Source organism: Corticium candelabrum, chromosome 5 (assembly GCF_963422355.1).
Source record: "Corticium candelabrum chromosome 5, ooCorCand1.1, whole genome shotgun sequence".
In the NCBI taxonomy this organism is placed as follows: domain Eukaryota; kingdom Metazoa; phylum Porifera; class Homoscleromorpha; order Homosclerophorida; family Plakinidae; genus Corticium; species Corticium candelabrum.
This window is the reverse complement of record NC_085089.1, coordinates 319,386-336,944: the sequence shown is the minus strand read 5'-3', so window position 1 is coordinate 336,944 and position 17,559 is coordinate 319,386. Positions and strand designations below refer to the sequence as shown.

The 17,559-nt window shown below is 40.1% G+C and overlaps 5 protein-coding genes across 5 annotated transcripts; 4 read left to right on the top strand and 1 right to left on the bottom strand.

Annotated features, from left to right (window-relative positions):
• The first annotated feature begins 754 nt into the window (after positions 1–754).
• Positions 755–4,001, top strand: LOC134180094 (small ribosomal subunit protein uS10-like). Its single transcript, XM_062647178.1, has 5 exons — positions 755–802; positions 861–989; positions 1,054–1,146; positions 3,610–3,698; positions 3,756–4,001. Exons 1-5 carry the CDS (start codon positions 767–769, stop codon positions 3,913–3,915), a joined length of 507 nt encoding a protein of 168 aa, XP_062503162.1. The 5' UTR covers positions 755–766; the 3' UTR covers positions 3,916–4,001.
• On the top strand, positions 1,188–3,589 carry LOC134180093 (uncharacterized). The gene has a single exon (XM_062647177.1). It carries the CDS (start codon positions 1,349–1,351, stop codon positions 2,234–2,236), a length of 888 nt encoding a protein of 295 aa, XP_062503161.1. The 5' UTR covers positions 1,188–1,348; the 3' UTR covers positions 2,237–3,589.
• On the bottom strand, positions 3,921–5,544 carry LOC134180569 (malate dehydrogenase, cytoplasmic-like). Its single transcript, XM_062647750.1, has 8 exons — positions 5,464–5,544; positions 5,277–5,375; positions 5,068–5,164; positions 4,790–4,965; positions 4,543–4,665; positions 4,304–4,480; positions 4,129–4,242; positions 3,921–3,926 (listed from the first exon to the last, which is right to left on the bottom strand). Exons 1-8 carry the CDS (start codon positions 5,464–5,466, stop codon positions 3,921–3,923), a joined length of 795 nt encoding a protein of 264 aa, XP_062503734.1. The 5' UTR covers positions 5,467–5,544.
• A 39-nt stretch (positions 5,545–5,583) lies between these two features.
• LOC134179878 (dynein axonemal assembly factor 10-like) lies at positions 5,584–9,922 on the top strand. The gene is made up of 9 exons (XM_062646886.1): positions 5,584–5,766; positions 5,820–5,920; positions 5,984–6,114; positions 6,747–6,848; positions 7,370–7,485; positions 8,536–8,670; positions 8,765–8,862; positions 9,506–9,638; positions 9,707–9,922. Exons 1-9 carry the CDS (start codon positions 5,584–5,586, stop codon positions 9,779–9,781), a joined length of 1,074 nt encoding a protein of 357 aa, XP_062502870.1. The 3' UTR covers positions 9,782–9,922.
• A 1,297-nt stretch (positions 9,923–11,219) lies between these two features.
• On the top strand, positions 11,220–17,365 carry LOC134179508 (DNA replication licensing factor mcm5-like). The gene is made up of 17 exons (XM_062646425.1): positions 11,220–11,431; positions 11,498–11,624; positions 11,955–12,083; positions 12,552–12,724; positions 13,117–13,195; positions 13,424–13,500; positions 13,562–13,646; positions 13,711–13,912; positions 14,026–14,255; positions 14,331–14,471; positions 14,544–14,636; positions 15,264–15,347; positions 15,418–15,533; positions 15,669–15,797; positions 16,081–16,223; positions 16,286–16,413; positions 17,018–17,365. The coding sequence occupies exons 1-17, from the start codon at positions 11,268–11,270 to the stop codon at positions 17,117–17,119; spliced, it is 2,202 nt and encodes a 733-aa protein (XP_062502409.1). The 5' UTR covers positions 11,220–11,267; the 3' UTR covers positions 17,120–17,365.
• Positions 17,366–17,559: the final 194 nt, after the last annotated feature.

Sequence of the window (17,559 nt, the reverse complement as noted above, 5' to 3'; positions counted from 1 at the left end):
CACCAGAAAGATTGACCAATAACGCTTTACCCAACAACCAACAAGCTGATGTGTACAGTATGGGAGTAAGTCTGGGAGAATTGTTTACTGGATATCAAGGGAATCGTGAAGACAGAACAAGACAATTGCAATCTGTGAGTCAGTAGGATCTGCGTGTGGTGTGTTGTCAGATGGCTCATGAGGATGGCAGCACTAGAATGAAGGCAAGTGAAGCTCTCAATGTTAACGACAGAGTTGTGAGGAGTGAGGAGTACACGAGATGTGGTGCACGACGTACGGTGAAGGGAGTGACGGATAGAGTAAAGAAGGTGACACTGTGTGAGAAACCATGGTGAACAGAACAGACAGAACGTTGATACCAATGAGTTGTATTGTTGTCGCGCGAGTCTGTCTTAGTATTAGATGTTGTTGATGTGTAGCTATCGAGTTGACTGTTTGTTAGTTGTCTTGCTGCATGACTGTAGTGTGATGGACTATTGATGTGTTGTGATCATATGAACAAGCAAATGTGTTATGTGTGTATCTGCTGCATTGTGTTCACTACAGTACTAACTATACATTTGGGCAGCTAAGTGAATAGTATGCAGAATTAATTAATTAGTAACATTTACATTTAAATTATAAAATATAAATATTTAATTAGTATTCAACAGTACACCTTAGAGCATAGAAAGCTGAACTAACTATTACACTTACTAAATAGGTGTAGTCTACCCTCGCGATTCTAATCAGCTGCGCGTGCTTACTGCGCATGTGCCTTGTCACGATGCAGCGTTTGCAAATTTTAGGATTGTTTAGGAAGGTATAGTATGCGAGTTTCTTATTTATATAAAGAAGGTTTATAATTATATATTTATTAGATAGGAAATACGAAGTGGTTGCCACTTGCAGATGACGTGCGCATGCGCTGTTTCTATTTGCTACAATGTGGCGGAAACTTTCGTATTCGCTTATCTCCTTTGATGAGAAAGTTTACGACTGCTGTAAATGTGAGTCGTATTGATAAAGCGGATCTGGTGACTTTTATTGTAGTTACGTGATCACGTTCCTCAGCCTTTGCCTGTTATGGAAGATGAGGTCAAGGAGAGACGTGAAATTGATATATCAGACGCTGATGAACGCTTGTATAATCACATCAACGTGAAAGTATTAATATGTTATGCGCATGATGATATGGACTGTCTGGTTGTTTGTCTTTCTGTCTGTCTGTCTGTCTGTCTGTCTGAAAGATCGTTTAGAACGGTTTATTGAAGGTAGCAATACAGGACAACTTATTCGTACATTGGTGGCAAAACTACCACCCAAGTCGGGTGCAGATGATGACGAGCAGTTTCACACCTTAGAGCAGATGACAGAATACCCTAGAAAATTGCAACATCGCCTGACGGTAGACGCTTCTCATAAACGATCAGAAGAAGTTATCAAAAGCATGAACTCAGAGAGACATGTTGCAAGGATCAGGTCCTTACACGGAAAAGGAGCTGGAGCATGGCTAGAGGTAATACCAACTTCAGACAAGAACGCACTGAAGCCGAATGAATTTCGTGTAGCGTCTTGTATGAGGTTGGGTGCTGGTTTGCCTTTCAGCCGGCTGCTTAAGACGTGTGACTGTGGAACTGAGCTGGATCGCGAGGGCTACCACCTTTTGACATGTAAATATGGAGGTGGACCTGTGTGGACGCATAACTCCATAGTGTCTGCATGGAGTGATTGCCTAAGCGATTTACTCATTCCCCATCAAATAGAACCGAGACAGCGATTTGTAGACAACGAAAACCGGCCTGACATCACGCTTTACGACACTGACACTGGGATCACAAAAGAATGTGATGTTTCGATAGCTCACCCTTGGAGCAAAGACATTATTAAAGGTGCAGCCAGAGAAGGTGGCCATGCAGCAGCTAAACGAGAGGCAGCAAAGTCAAAAAAATACTCAGAGGAATCGCTTGCGGATGGATCGAAGCCTATAGTTGTCCCACTCGTCTTTGAACACTTCGGCAGATGGGGCTTAAAGGCTGACGAGCTGATGAATGAACTGGGGAAGAAGGCGAGAGGCTTTGATGGAAGAAGAATTGCGGTAGAGTTTAAAACCTTCTGGAGGAAAAGACTGTCTATTACTCTTCAAAAATGCAACAGCAGAGTGATTTTGCGGAAGCTGTCAAGGCTTTCTGTGCGCTCATTAGGAGATGACAGTGTTTTGGGAGTAGATAGAGACATTCAGTGTTTTACTCATTAGCAATAGTCTCGGACTACAAGTAGAACATTTCATTTTAACAATAACTGTTTGTAGTAGTGAAGATTGTTGACAATAAACTTGATTCTGTCTGTCTGTCTGTCTGTCTGTCTGTCTGCCTATCCTTCGGTCTGTTTGTCCGTATGTCTGTCTGTCTGTCTGTCTTTCTGTCCCGTTTAGGTTGCTGTAGCCAAACGAAAGCAAGAAAGATATGAAGGATTTAGATCTCACTTCAAAAATGGTAGATGGTGGGCGAAAGTCTACAGTAACTCTACACAGTACAGATTGGCTCCCGTCATCTTTTAGACATTCCTAGTTTGGATAGTATACAGGAATTTGCATCGCCTGGCAAGTCAAGATCGTCGTTTTTCTTCTCTTACATCAGCTCTGCAGGATATCCCTCGGATGTTCGTTTGCAATTTGGTGCAAAAGAAACACGTTTGACTGGAAGAACTGTCCTCTGGTTGACTGAACAAGTTTAACTGTAGCAATTAGACTTTCATTTTTCTTCTTTTTTTTTGTTGGACACTGTTAATGTATCCGTACTTAATTAGTGTCTGGTGGCTTATTAGTAGTTCTGGGCCATAGAATTGTTCTGTGTAGACAGGGGTCACAGGTATGCTCGTATATTGGAAGAATAAAACAAACTGTCTGTTTGTTTGTCTGTCTGTCTGTCTGTCAAGGAACATTCTTGGAAAATATCAATGCTAATACACAGAAAAGGGTATGTATATCACTGTGTCTGTCTGTCTGTCTGTCTGTCTGTCTGTTGTCTGTTTGTCTGTCTTTTTATCTGTCTGTCTTTTTGTCTGTCTGTCTGTCTGTCTATCTGTTTGTACTTTGGTCTGTTTATTTGTATGTCTGTCTCTTTGTCCTTCTGTCTGTCTGTCTGTCTGTCTGTCTGTCTGTCTGTCTGTTGGTTTGTTTGTCTGTCTGTCTTTTTGTTTGTCTGTCTGTCTATCTGTTTGTTCTTTGGTTTGTTGTTTGTATGTTTGTCTCTGTCCTTCTGTCTGTCTGTCTGTCTGTCTGGTTGTCTGTCAAAACTGTCACCTAATCATGGTGATTTAGATATATTATTTGATTTTGACATTCAAGGCCAAGTCCATTAGTTAATGACTTTGTTGTTTGCAAGGACTGGTTTGCTTTTAAAAAATCCTAGCATATGTACAAGTAGAATCTGTATGAGAATAAATTATCTGTCTGTCTTTTTGTTTGTCTGTCTGTGTATCTGTTTGTTCTTTGGTCTGTCTGTTTGTATGTCTGTCTCTCTGTCCTTCTGTCTGTCTGTCTGTCTGTCCCGTTTGTCTGCTTGTTGTGTATTTGTCTGCCTATTTCTTGTTTGTGTTGTTATTTATTGTTTTGTTGTTTATTAACAGGTAAAGGGGTTTGACTATGCTGTATTAGACAGTTATACACAGTTTGTAATGAAAGCAGGTCGTATGCTTGGAATAAGCATGTCTGGCAAGTAAGCATTTCACATCACATTTGATACGATTTCTCATTGACTCGTACTACTTGTTAGGGTTAATCTTCCAACTCGAGTACAAAAGTTTACCGTCCTGAAGTCACCATTTGTACACAAGAAACATCGTGTTCAATATGAGATGAGAATACACTCGAGATTACTGCAGGTGAGATGGTCTAAAGTTGAAATGTTCGACACAAAAATAAAGATGGACTGATTGGCTCATGGCTTTGCTACATTTCATTTGTACGTGGTTACATCACTGTATAGCAAGTGGTGTAGCACTGCATCTTAGGGAGCTCTCTAAAGTTGACAATGACACACACACACACACACACACACACACACACACACACACACACACACACACACACACACACACACACACACACACACACACATGCACACACGCACACACACACACACACACCGGTTTCGTTCCATAAAACCAATCTCTCATGTGATCGCAAATAGCTTTAGCTGCAGACATTGCACTGCTCAACTTCCTTGCTGCAATCACAGCAGCTCCTCTCTTCTGCACAGTCTGCACACAAACAACAATCACAGACACACAATTCCCACATCACCCTACAAACAATACTCACCACAAGGAATTCTCCCTGGATCCAAGCATCATCCTTAATTGCACTACACACATCCTGCTTTCCTTGGTCAGTGATCACATGGGCATGAGTCGGGTCGACATACTGAGTGCCCGAATGGTTGCCCCATATGATCACATTATGCACTAAATCACATCTTGCTTTCAAACGAGCAGCAACCTGGCAACATTACAATGAGATGAAACAGTGGACTGCAACGATGTAGCAACAGATGAACTGACTTGAGCTTGAGCTCTGTTCTGGTCGAGACGAGTGAGTGCAGTGAAGTTCTTGCGAGGGATAGATGGAGCATTCAACATCGCAATCATGCAGTTGGTATTGGCCGGATTACCAACAACAAGAACCTGTAAGACAACATTAATTAATACAGACTGGTAATCTTAATGATCACGTCACACCAAAATAATTAATATCAATCAATTAACATTAATTAATCAATTAATATCAATTAGTTTTGAAACTGCATACCTTTACTGATTTTTTTGCATGTGCATCTAAAGCCTTTCCTTGTGCTGTAAAGATGCCAGCATTTGCTTTCAGTAAGTCCTTCCGTTGCATTCCTTCCCTCCTCGGCATCGCTCCAACTAAAATGGCAACGTCAATGCCTTTGAATGCAACATTGGGGTCAGCAGTTGCAATAACATCTAAAACACAAAACGAAAAAATTAATGCTATGGATGTTTTATATCAATGCGTTGGCGGTTCAGTTGTCATTTGTGTGTTTTGTGTTTGTCCAACGCACTCGCCTTTTAGTAGAGGCAGCGAACAATCCATCATCTCCATCACCACTCCTTTCAAAACTTCCATCATTTGTGGAATATCCAGCAATAGTAAAGTAAGAGGCTGCAACACAATAGCATCACAAAACGTCCTCAGCGTCTTGACAGCTTGCCAACAGCGCAAAAGGTCTGGATGTGCGAGGCAAGTGTTTCGTTTAATGCTAATTGCTGCATACCCGGTCCTTGCCGAAGACATCTCCGTTAGCGATAGGATGTAAAAGCGAGTAAGCGATCTGTCCAGCAGCTCCGGTAATACAAACACGTAGATGTTCGCTCTACACAAACAAATATGATCACGTGGTCACATGATCAACACATTGACATGAAGTCTACTTTTGATGGCAGTCTGCGATTATTGCTTACCATGTCTACACCTTTCTTTCTCACCTACTGCGATTCTGTGACAACGCAAACTTGCTTTAAGTAGCGTACGTTAACGATTGGCTTTGTCCCGTATGTTAGTGTTCTTAGTGCATGCGCAGTATGGACCTGTTGCAGAAACCACAGCTTATCACTCACGCTCACAAGTCGCTGAATTTCACGCTTTACGACACGCGGTGGATACCTCACAGTGCCAGGTTTGTTGTGCTTGGTTCTCATCCTCGTGGAACGGGAGCTCTACAGATCTACGAACTAACACGAGGAGATGCGAACATTTTGAAAGAAGTGATGTGTTTCACAGATAGCTGTAAGTCATTGGTAGTTATTTTTTACTCTAGGCTGAAAAACGGTCGCCATTCAAATGCGGCACATTTGGCGCGGGAACTATTCAAGAACGTCATCTAGCAACGGGAGATTTTGCTGGTCACATGATGGTGTGGTGAGAGATATAGTCACGGCAATGAATGGGTGTGACTGCTAGTAGACACGTGTGTCGATGAAGGGACTTGGAGAAAGTGGATATGCCAGTGTATTCTGTGAAGAGTCATTCAGAGATTGTGAATTCAATTGACGGATGTGGAGGGTTGGGGATTGGAGGAGGAGCACCGGAAATAGTGACAGGAAGCAGAGATGGTGTGTGTGTGTGTGTGTGTGTGTGTGTATGTGTGTGCGTGCGCGTGCACGCGTGTGGCGTGCATGCATGTGTGTGTGTTTGTTTGTATGTTTTAGTGACTTTGACTTTGCATTGTCTGCTTGATAAAGGATTAACAAGAAACAGTTACATTGTATCGTGACTACATTTATTTGACAAACTTCAAATCTCATTATATCATACTGCCACTAACATTAATTTCAATATTGTTCATTTTGAAACGTTTGGAGTTTGAAAAGAATAACTTTCAAAGCCTTGAAAAAATGTGTTTGTTATCTTGGTACTTTTGCATTACTGTAATTTACACGTTTAGTATCATTTATGGCAGCTACTCATTAGTGTTTAAAAGAATTAGTAGAAGAGACTACTAGCACTACAGTAACTTTGTTTGTTGCAAGTGTAACTTATGGTAAAGACAGACACACAAGCTAATCAAGTATGTGCCGTTTGAGAGGAATATTAGTTTGTTTCCAAACAGTTTATTTCCAATACAGTCACTCGGCTGTATATAGAATGATGTAGACAAATGCATGTTTGTATACAGAGATCGCTAAATGTCAAACTCATTGTGTGCTGTATGAGTATTTGATACTATTGCAAATTTTGTGTGAAGGATCAGTGAAAGTATGGGATGTCAGACAGAAAGACGATCCAGTTGCTTGCATGGAACCAGCAGAAGGCGAACAGCGAAGAGACTGTTGGACAGTAGCATTTGGTGAGCAACACATGGTTGCAAGTTTAGTGTAGTATTTACATGCGTGTACTTGTGCGTGCACACACACAGCGACACACACACACAGCAACACACACACACACACACACACACACAAACACACACACACACACACACAACACACAAACACACACACACACAACACATGCACACACACACACAGCACACACACACACACACACACACACACACACACACACACAAACAAACAAACAAACACCAAACAAACAAACAAACACACACGTAACACACACACACTTTGTGTTTCATGGTGCATTTATCTTGTACTTCTCAACACAAACCCATTGTGCCAGTAGAGTTGATGTGTTTCACTTTGAACAGATAATTCACTAAGACTTGTTACTAACATTATCAGAATAGACAATAATGAGTAAACAACTAGAGTACATTATGTGCATTACATGAGTGAACAGCTGTAGTATCATAGCCTTATTTGGCAAGTTTGTTTGCATGTTGTATTTGTGGTTGTCTGTTGTTGGTAGGAAATTCATATAACAATTCTGAGCGTTGTGTTGCTGCTGGCTATGATAACGGAGACATCAAGATGTTTGATCTTCGCACAATGTCCCTACGATGGGAGGAGAATGTCAAGAATGGAGTTAGTCTAACATGCTATGTTTTGGGCTTTTGTGTATGTTTTTGGTTAACTACTAGTAGTTGCTTGTTGTTCATCAGTTTGTTTGGTTTATTTGTTTCTATTCTGTTTGTTAGTCAATTTATCATGTGGTTGCATGTTTGTTTGTCTGTTTGCTTATTTTTGTTTGTTTATTTGTTGTTTGTTTGTTTATTTGTTTTCTGTTTGTTTGTCTGTTTGTTTGTTTCTTGTTAATTAATTTGTTTCTTTGCTGTTTTTCTGTTTTGTTTGTTTGTCAATTTATCCTCTGGTTGCATGTCTGTCTGTTTGTTTGTCAATTTATCATCTGGTGCATATGTTTGTCTGTTTGTTTGCTTAGTTTTTGTTTGTCTGTTTGTTTGGTTTTTGTTTGTCTATTTATCTGTTTGTTTCTTGTTAATTTGTTTGTTTGTCAATTGGTCTTTCTGTTTGTTTGTTTGTTTGTCACTTTATTGTCTGTTTGCTTATTTTGTCTGTCTGTTTGTTTGCTTATTTTGTCTGTCTGTTTGTTTATTTGTTTCAGTTTGTTTGTCATTGATCCATTTGTTTTTGTTAATTTGTTTGTTTGCCAATTGATCTTTTCTGTTGGTTTGTTTGTTTGTTTGTCAATTTATTGTCTTGTTTGTTTACTTATTTGTTTATTTGTTTGTCTGTCTGTTTGTCTATTTATCTGTTTGGTTCTTCTTAATTTGTTTGTCTGTTTTGTTTTGTTTGTCTTTCTGTTTTGTTGTTTGTTTGTTTCTTTCAGTTTGTTAGTGTGTTTGTCATTTATCGTTGGTTACACATGTTTGTCTGTTTGTTTGCTCATGTTTGTTTGACTATTTGTTTGTTTGCTTGTTGTTTACCTGCCAGTTTGTGTGTGTGTTTGTCTATTAAGCTGTTTGTTTGTTGTCTATCTGTTTGTTTGTTTGTTTGTTTGTCAGTTGGTCTGTGTGTTTGTCTGTTGGTTTTTGTGTTTTTATTTTCTCATGTTTCTTACTTTCAGTCTGTTAACACAACATCATAACATGACTTTGTTATGTTTCCATCCTGTAGGTATGTTCTCTTGAGTTTGATCGTAAAGACATTCGTATGAACAAACTAGTTGCCACGTCATTGGGCGCCAAGTTTTATGTATTTGACACTCGAACTCAACATCCGAAGAAAGGCTTCCCATGTCTTACAGAAAAGGTCAGCAAAACAAATTGGAATTTGTGGTAAATTAGTTGTTTGTGTAGACTGCGTAGAATGTTTGATATTGTTGTTGTGCTTGTTTGGTTGTTAGGCTCATAAATCAACTATTTGGTGTGTCAGACATCTTCCTCAAAATAGAGACATTTTCATGACAACAGGAGGAAATGGGACACTCAATCTATGGAAATAGTGAGCTCTTGTACTCATGTGTACACACACACACACACACACACACACACACACACACACACACACACACACACACACACAGCACACACACACAGCACACGGCACACACAAGGTTATGGAAATTGATTTGCAAACCAAGGTGTCTTTAAATTTCTACAAGTTAATCCGGTTGAGCTCTACTGGATTAACCGGAAGTATTCCAGTGGAATCGCTTTAGTGTGGACTAAAGAAACATGTAACTAGACATGAGCATGTGCATTGTGTTAGTAGTGCGAAATGGATCAATCTCGCCTTTTGCATGTCTATGGCTGCATTTGCAGCTTCTGTGTTTGTTTTGTTGTTTAACGACACGAAACTGTTGCTACTACTTCCTCTGCTTCATTTCCGCACGCATGTACTAATTGGCCACGCCTATTTCCACAAAATCCCACCTTGCTGGATTAGTTTATGGAGTTTGGGTGAGCTCAACCGGATTAGCTTGTGGAGATAAAGAAATGCGATAGAGGTGCACAAACTCAACCAGATTAGTTGTGGAAACGCACCCAAGTGTTTGTGAATGAAACATTGAACAACTAAGTCTAACGATTATTGTTGATGCTATTAATAAATTGTACTAAGGGTGAATGAGTTGTTTTGCATGCAGTTCGTATCCTGAAAAGAGAGTGAAAACGGACGGCGATGGAGTGTCAGAGGGTGTCGTTGGTTCTCTTGACATGCTGCAGAACGCGACGATCACTACACAACCAATCAGCAGCTTTGATTGGAATGCAGACAAAGTAAGTCATCTTATGTATCTTTACACTTGGTCATAATCCAATCTCACGGTTGTTTGCATGTGTGTCAGGAGGGATTGTGTGTGTTCACATCGTTTGATCAATGCTTCAGAGTTCTGATCGCTACGAAACTCAACATTGTATAGACCGACTGTTGGCTTGGCTAGTGATAGCCAGAGAGTCGTTTTGTAATAATAGTACAGTCAATAGTTTGGTGAGACGTCACATTGCATGCTACACAATATCAAATGTAGATTTTGCATTAGCTTGTATGTCTATATCTAATGTGAAACATTTGAAAACTTGAGTTGCGTGAAGTGCATGCTGGGTCTACAACTAATAGTGTTCAAAGGTAAGGAAATGGTTAAAAGAAGGGGTAGGGGGTAGGTAGGGTAGGGGTAGGATAGGGGGTAGGTAGGGTAGGGGTAGGATAGGGGGTAGTAGGGTAGGGGGTAGTAGGTTTAGGGTAGGGGGTAGGTTAGGGTAGGGGGTAGAGGGTAGGGTAGGGGGTAGGGTTAGGGTAGGGGGTAGGGGTAGTTAGGGTTGGGTAGGGGTTACTAATTAGGGTTAGAGATTAGGGGTTAGGAGTATGGATTAGGGGTTAGAGGTATGGATTAGGGGTTAGGGGTATGGATTAGGGGTTAGGGAAGGTAAGGCAAGTCCACTCAACAAATCTCTTTGTTTCTGGTCAAAATTTGATTCGGTGGGTATTTACTATTCTTACATTAATGTTATGCCTACCAAATAGATTTTTATTGTATTAACTCTGAAGACAATTTTGGTCCATTTCAAATCTATTAACACGATTTGACTTCATTGTTTCCATACCTTTACCAAAGATAAACAAACACAAGTACAGCAATAATGAAGTAAAGTTTTTACTATTTCTCATACTTCTTCACTCTTTCTTTCGACATGCAGCACAAACACACACACACACACACACACACACACACACACACACACACACACACACACACACACACACACAGTATCCAGTGATTGTACTGCACATGCATAATAATAATTTTTTTGTGATCTGAGACAAAAAATCACTCGGCCGGTGACCAAAATTAACATATTCTTTGAGTGACCTAGGCATATTACCAAAACAGACCCTACTTAATTAACTATAACCCAACACCTGAACATCACCTCCAGTGTAACATGTTTGTAAAACTTTTTTACCATACACACAGAGTCACCCTACTTGGAACCCACCCAACACATGGATGAAACCCATCTAGGCATACTGTTAGGCAAGGGCTTGGGCTTGGGGTTACGGGTTAGGGTTAAGGCTAGAGATTAGGGTTAGAGTTAGTTGTGTTATCACAAAATGCAAGAAGACAACCAAAGAACCAAGAGATTCTAATGGATTTTGTGTGTACAAAACATAAAAGTTGACAAACTATAGAAATGTGCATCAGTATTATGTACGTACACGTACGTACATGTTGTTTATGCCTAATGTTTGAAATCATTAAAAACACGTGGGCATGTTTGCCTTGCGCTCCCGACATACGGTTGCGACCTAATTACCGCTATCACGTGATTTACCTTTAAGCCTATCAGATCACATCGCTTGTCGATTTCGCGGGAACTTCTTTGGTGGGTGTGAAGCTGCTCTTGTCAATGGCAGAACCAGGCTTTGACGACCCGGGCATCTTCTTTAGTGATCCTCTCGGCTCAGAACAACATGAAGACAACGAATCAGAGGACAGACGATCAGCATATCAGCACCGTTTCGCAGATTTCATTCGTAACTTCGTAGACGAGCAACATACATTTAAATACAGGCAAGAATAGCAGACAGTGTTTGGCAGTGTGTCGTATCGTCACGTCGTTTGTAACGTTTCTTGCAGGGAACAGCTGAAGCGAAATTACAACTTAGCGCGCTTTAGGCTTGACGTCGGTTTGCAGGATGTGAGCGCATTCGATGAGGATCTCGGTGAAAGATTGAACAGGCAACCAGCGGAATACTTACCACTGGTAATCAAATATTTAGTTCTAAATTTTATTATTGAAAATGTATTTCTAATTGATATTAAATATTTTATTTTTAGAATTTATTTTTTAGTTAATTTATTAATTTATATTTAGTTGATATTAAATATTTCAATATATTTTTAGTTAATATTTTATTGTTAGAATTTATTTTTTAGTTAATTTATTAATTTATATTTAGTTGATATTAAATATTTTAATATAATAAATTTATTTTTAGTTAATATTTTTATTGAAATTTATTTGCTAGTTAATTAATATTAAATATTTTTATTAATTTTTGTTTTTTGTTAATATTAAATATTCTGTTTTTAGTTTGAAAATTCTGCTCGTGAGGTTGCTGATGAAATCACGAGGCCTCGGCCTGTAGGTGAGGAGGATGTTCAGGATATTCAAGTGATGCTAAAATCAGATGCTTCCGTTCAGCATGTGAGAGAGCTGAAGGTGAGAGTTGATATCAGAAAATGATTGTGTAGTAACTAAATAGGTTGCTCGTTTGTCTGTCTGTATGTCTCTTTGCTTGTCTATTTGTCTGGTTTTCTGTGTCTGTCTTTCTGTTTGTTTATCTGTCTGTTTGTTTGTTTGTTTGTTTATCTGTCTGTTTGTTTGTTTATCTGTCTGTTTGTTTGTTTGTTTGTCTGGTTTTCTGTGTCTGTCTTTCTGTTTGTTTATCTGTTTGTTTGTCTGTCTGTCTGTTTGTCTGTTTGTCTGTCTGTCTGTTTGTCTGTCTGTTTATCTGTCAGTCTGTCTTTGTTTCTTCACTGTTTAGTTGTCTGTTGCTATGGGTGTGTAAGAGAGATTCTGATGTTGTTGTCATATTGGGTTGTATGTGTACACGTCAGATTGTTTTAATTGTTCCATTCTGTTTTTGTTGTCTGCTTGCTATGAATGTCTGTCTTGTAATGTATTTAGTCTGATCACATGGCTCATCTTGTCAAAGTGTCCGGTATCATCATCAGTGCATCTGGAATTCGTGCTAAAGCTACAAGAATCACACTTCAGTGTCGCAGTTGCAGAAACTTTCTACCAAACATTGCAATCAAGCCGGGATTGGAGGGATATGCAATACCAAGGAGATGCCCAAAGTCAGAGTTATTGAATAATGAGATTACCAGTGTGTGTGTGTGTGTGTGTGTGTGTGTGTGTGTGTGTGTGTGTTCAGTTTGTGTGTGTGGTGTGTGTGTGTGTGTGTGTGTGTGTGTGTGTGTGTGTGTGTGTGTGTGTGTGTGTTCAGTTTGTGTGTGCGGTGTGTGTGTGTGTGTGTGTGTGTGTGTGTGTGTGTGTTCAGTTTGTGTGTGTGTGTGTGTGTGTGTGTGTGTGTGTGTGTGTGTGTGTGTTCAGTTTGTGTGTGTGTGTGTGTGTGTGTGTGTGTGTGTGTGTGTGTGTGTGTGTGTGTGTGTGTGTGTGTGTGTGTGTGTTCAGTATGTGCACGTGCATACTATGAGTCATCAATATTTATTGTTTGATGTTTGCTTAGTGAGACTGCTGGCCAACCAAAGTGCCCAGTTGATTCATTCTATATTGTTCCAGATAAATGCAAGTGTGTAGACTTTCAGGTACATAAGTCATATAATGTGCAGTAACAATGGATTTTTATGTGTTATTTTTACTATCTACTACAGAGTATCCGTCGTGTGTCTGAGTGTTTGTTTGTTAATTTTTTATATTTGTTTGTTTGTCTTTTTGTATGTTTATCTATTTGTTTGTTTATTTGTCTGTCTGTGCATTGTTTACTTTTGTTCCTTGTATTGTAGTTCTTGATGTGGTGTGCGGCTTCTGTGCAGGTACTAAAACTTCAAGAAAGTCCCGACTCTGTTCCTAACGGTGAGATGCCTAGACACATGCAACTGTATGTGGACAGGTAATACGATACGCACATACAGACAGACATTCTCGTCTTACTTCAGTGTTCAACATATCAGATATCTTGTGGATCAAGTAGTGCCTGGCAATCGTGTGACGGTCATTGGTGTCTACTCCATTCGGAGAGGAATAAAATCATCACGAGTCTCTGTCATGTTGTCTCGTCAATTGTTCAAGCTTTGATAATAGTCTGTGTGTGTACACGTAGGGTCGTGATCGAATATCTGTTGGAATTCGTCGTCCATATCTTCGTGTCGTTGGAATCTCTGTTGAGAGTGAAGGTTCAGGCAGAAGTAGTGATGCTCCGGTTACTTCACAGGAGGAAGCTGAGTTTCGTAGCTTGACTGCTCATCCAGACATTTATGAGACAATTGCTGCAAGCATAGCTCCTTCTATTTATGGAAGCAAAGGTATTGATCGGATGTCATGAGTTTCTATTGTATTGGAGGGATGTATCTCACAATACACTAGACTATTGTATTGGAGGGATGCATCTCACAATACATTTTGAACTTGTTTTTAGATATCAAGAAGGCCATTGCTGCGTTGTTGTTTGGTGGGTCTCGTAAGCGTCTTCCTGATGGTCTCACACGACGTGGTGATATCAACATGCTACTACTGGGAGATCCAGGAACAGCTAAAAGTCAACTCTTGAAGTTTGTTGAAAAGGCATCTCCAGTTGGTGTGTACACATCTGGGAAAGGAAGCAGTGCAGCAGGGTTGACAGCATCAGTGATAAGAGATGCATCAACGGTAAGTTTTTATTGTTTATTTTTAAGTTGATTTCACAAATAGCAAGAATTTGATGTATATTTTTCTTTCTTGTAGAGAAATTTTGTGATGGAAGGTGGTGCGATGGTGTTGGCAGATGGGGGTGTGGTTTGCATTGATGAGTTTGACAAAATGAGAGAAAACGATCGCGTGGCTATTCACGAGGCTATGGAGCAGCAGACAATATCGATTGCGAAGGTCACACGATGTGCACATGCTTTGTGCGATTGCTGTGTGGTTGACTGGCTGTTTGTGTGATGTGTTTGATAGGCTGGAATAACGACGACGTTGAACTCACGCTGTTCTGTTCTTGCTGCTGCTAACTCAGTGTTTGGACGTTGGGATGATACAAAGGGAGAAGCGGTAATGAGCATGTGGACACATGCACGCGTGCGCGCGCACACACACACACACACACACACACATACACACAAACACAAACAAAACAAATGGACAAATGTCAAGCCCTCCACGTCAGTCGAAGGTCAGTTGCGGAAATAGCTCCCCTGCCTCTAGAGACAGGGCCTCCATGCGCTACTTGGAGGCTTAGGGCCAGTGCTACAATCCACCAGGTGCACTGACTATGGCGCAGCTCTGGGACTGGACACCAAGGCCCACAAGTACCCATCTGCTGCATGATGCTACTTGCATGATGCCAAGTCAGCTCATGTCTACCCTAGTCAATGACCAGGTACTCATTTATACTCCTGAGTCAAGAGAAGCAATTGTGTGTAAGTTTCTTGCTTAAGGAAATTATGCCATAGCTCGCCACTTGAACCTGCAACCCTGCAAGGTCTCGGATGTTTTCATTCTCCAAATGCACTTTCTAACCAATTGAGCTACAGCACCACACACACACACACACACACACACACACACACACACACACACACACACACACACACACACACACACTTTAATTGTATGACAGTTACTACCTACCATGCCAGACATCATGTATCTCATTCTTTTGTTACATTGTTGGTATAGAACGTCGACTTTATGCCAACCATTTTGTCTCGATTCGATATGATTTTCATAGTCAAAGATCATCACGATGAAGACAGGGATATGGTATGATAATGTTACTCTATTGTTCTATGATTACTGAATCGTGTTCTCTCTTCCTTATGTTGTGTTCTAGACTCTTGCTAAACATGTGATGCGGGTGCATCTCAATGCAGCGCAGACAGTTGAGAGTCAACCTGCAGGAGAAATTGATATCAATGTGCTCAAGAAGTTGATTGCATATTGCAGAAGGTGACAGACGATTAGTACAACAATATTTATTTTTATATAGAAAAATAGATCTGCACCTATACTGCATGTGGTATTAGTTAAAATCTTATTTTTTAATTTATAGTTTGTATTAGATTTGTGGATTTTTATTTGTAGTAAATGTGGACCTCGATTGTCAGTTGAGGCTGCTGACAAACTGAAAAATAGATACGTGTTGATGAGGAATGGAGCTAAACAACATGAAAGAGACACAGAGAAGAAGACGATGATACCAATTACTGTCAGGTTAGGAACGATAAGATGGACCTTGTTATCATATTATGGTTATCAGTGTTTTATGGACGTTTGTGTAGTTATGTGTGTATTCATTTTGTTGTTACATGTGCATCATAGTTGCTTACTTGTTTTAATTAAGTTTGTGTGCATATGTTTGTCTCTTGTTTAGTTTTGTTGATTCTTACCTTTTGTCTGTTTTGTGTGTTTGTCTAATCTATTTGTTTATTTGTTTGTTGTTTATGTTTTTGACGTAAGTGGGTATAGACGTAAAAGGATTTGGTTTGTTATTCAGACAACTTGAGGCTGTCGTTCGTATTGCTGAGTCACTTGCAAAGATGTCTCTCAGTCCGTTTGCGACAGAAAGTCATGTTGATGAAGCATTGAGGCTCTTCCAGGTGTCAACACTAGAAGCAGCAATGTCTGGAACTCTTGCTGGTATGTTGGCAAAGTATATGTATGTATTGATTATATAATATTAGTGGTGATTGTGTGTATAGGTGCTGAGGGTTTTACTCGGGTTGAAGATCAGGAAGAAATTCGTCGGGTTGAGCGGCAGCTTAAGCAACGATTTCCTATTGGATCTCAAGTTTCTGAACAAAGAATTATTCAGGACTTTCTCAAACAGGTTTGATGTGTGCACAGTATTGAAGTTATGTGGATGTCTAGGTTTGGTCACATAGTAACACACACACACACACACACACACACACACACACACACACACACACACACACACACACACACACACACACACACACACCTCGGTAGGCTTCTCATGTTCCAACAACCGACTTTCCAAGTCATACGGGCATGTTTCCGTCTTGCCGCAACACTCAGTGCGGTCAGCCACCTGGTTTGCTTAGCACAGGCATTACAACCAGTTGATGATTTCTTTGCTACGAGGTTGCAAGCGCTCGAGGCAATTACAGCTGCTTGAGTGACATGCGAGTGTTTCTTTGTTCGAGACATGTGTTTACATTCCCTCACAGCAAACCGGGTGTGCTGCCTCATTGTGAAGTAATTTCCAGCCAAGCAGCCAGCCAGAGAGCATGATATTATACATTCAGAGGAAAACAGGATGTTACAACGTACGCGTCGCCATACTACATCTGGGCACACACACACACACACACACACACACACACACACACATGCGCGCGCATCTATGTTACGCGCATCTATGTTACATGTTGTGTGTGTTTGCATGTGATATTCTTATGTTTGTTTAGAAATATTCTGAAAAAGCCATCACAACAGTCATTCACATTATGCTGAGGAGAGGAGAGCTGCAACATCGTATGCAGAGGAAAGTTCTCTTTCGAGTACGCTAGACCCTAGTACATAATAGAAGTAGAAGACAGACACTCATAGAAGAGTCTTAGACGTCAATGTCATTTGCTGTTGTCACATTGTGAAACGGTTTTGAATTGTTTTTGAATATTGTCTGAGTTAACGAAGCAATTTGCTATTCACTATGAATGCGTCACATGTCAGACAGTTGATGGATAATAAGTCAATGTATGTGTGTGTCTTGCTTGTTGAGCTGTCACATTTGACTGTGGAGAGAGAAGAATTGTGCAAAGGATGTCAAAATGAGACTCACTTTGCCAACCTTTGATTAATTAATTGTACAGCAATTTCTTTGTCTAAACATTTTTAAGAAATTGTTACTGTAGAGAGCGAAAAGACATCTTCCTTTTAATTTGTACAAATTAAAATTGATTGTATTAGCATTACTAACTAATTGTTAAAAATTAAAGATTAATGCGCG

Excerpts from the sequence above, each read along its gene's own strand:
- LOC134180094 (XM_062647178.1), top strand. The coding sequence starts at position 767 with ATGCAGCGTTTGCAAATTTTAGGATTGTTTAGGAAG. Across the intron at positions 990-1,053 it reads AGTTTACGACTGCTGTAAAT|CCTTTGCCTGTTATGGAAGA; the intron begins GTGAGTCGTATT and ends CACGTTCCTCAG. Across the intron at positions 1,147-3,609 it reads ATAATCACATCAACGTGAAA|GTAAAGGGGTTTGACTATGC; the intron begins GTATTAATATGT and ends GTTTATTAACAG.
- LOC134180093 (XM_062647177.1), top strand. The coding sequence starts at position 1,349 with ATGACAGAATACCCTAGAAAATTGCAACATCGCCTGACGGTAGACGCT.
- LOC134180569 (XM_062647750.1), bottom strand. Across the intron at positions 4,666-4,789 it reads ATGCAAAAAAATCAGTAAAG|GTTCTTGTTGTTGGTAATCC; the intron begins GTATGCAGTTTC and ends GTTGTCTTACAG. Across the intron at positions 4,243-4,303 it reads TCCAGGGAGAATTCCTTGTG|ACTGTGCAGAAGAGAGGAGC; the intron begins GTGAGTATTGTT and ends GTTTGTGTGCAG.
- LOC134179878 (XM_062646886.1), top strand. The coding sequence starts at position 5,584 with ATGGACCTGTTGCAGAAACCACAGCTTATCACTCACGCTCACAAGTCG. Across the intron at positions 5,921-5,983 it reads GCTGGTCACATGATGGTGTG|GGACTTGGAGAAAGTGGATA; the intron begins GTGAGAGATATA and ends GTGTCGATGAAG. Across the intron at positions 9,639-9,706 it reads TTGATTGGAATGCAGACAAA|GAGGGATTGTGTGTGTTCAC; the intron begins GTAAGTCATCTT and ends CATGTGTGTCAG.
- LOC134179508 (XM_062646425.1), top strand. The coding sequence starts at position 11,268 with ATGGCAGAACCAGGCTTTGACGACCCGGGCATCTTCTTTAGTGATCCT. Across the intron at positions 13,913-14,025 it reads TTCTATTTATGGAAGCAAAG|ATATCAAGAAGGCCATTGCT; the intron begins GTATTGATCGGA and ends ACTTGTTTTTAG. Across the intron at positions 15,534-15,668 it reads TTGATTGCATATTGCAGAAG|TAAATGTGGACCTCGATTGT; the intron begins GTGACAGACGAT and ends TTTTATTTGTAG.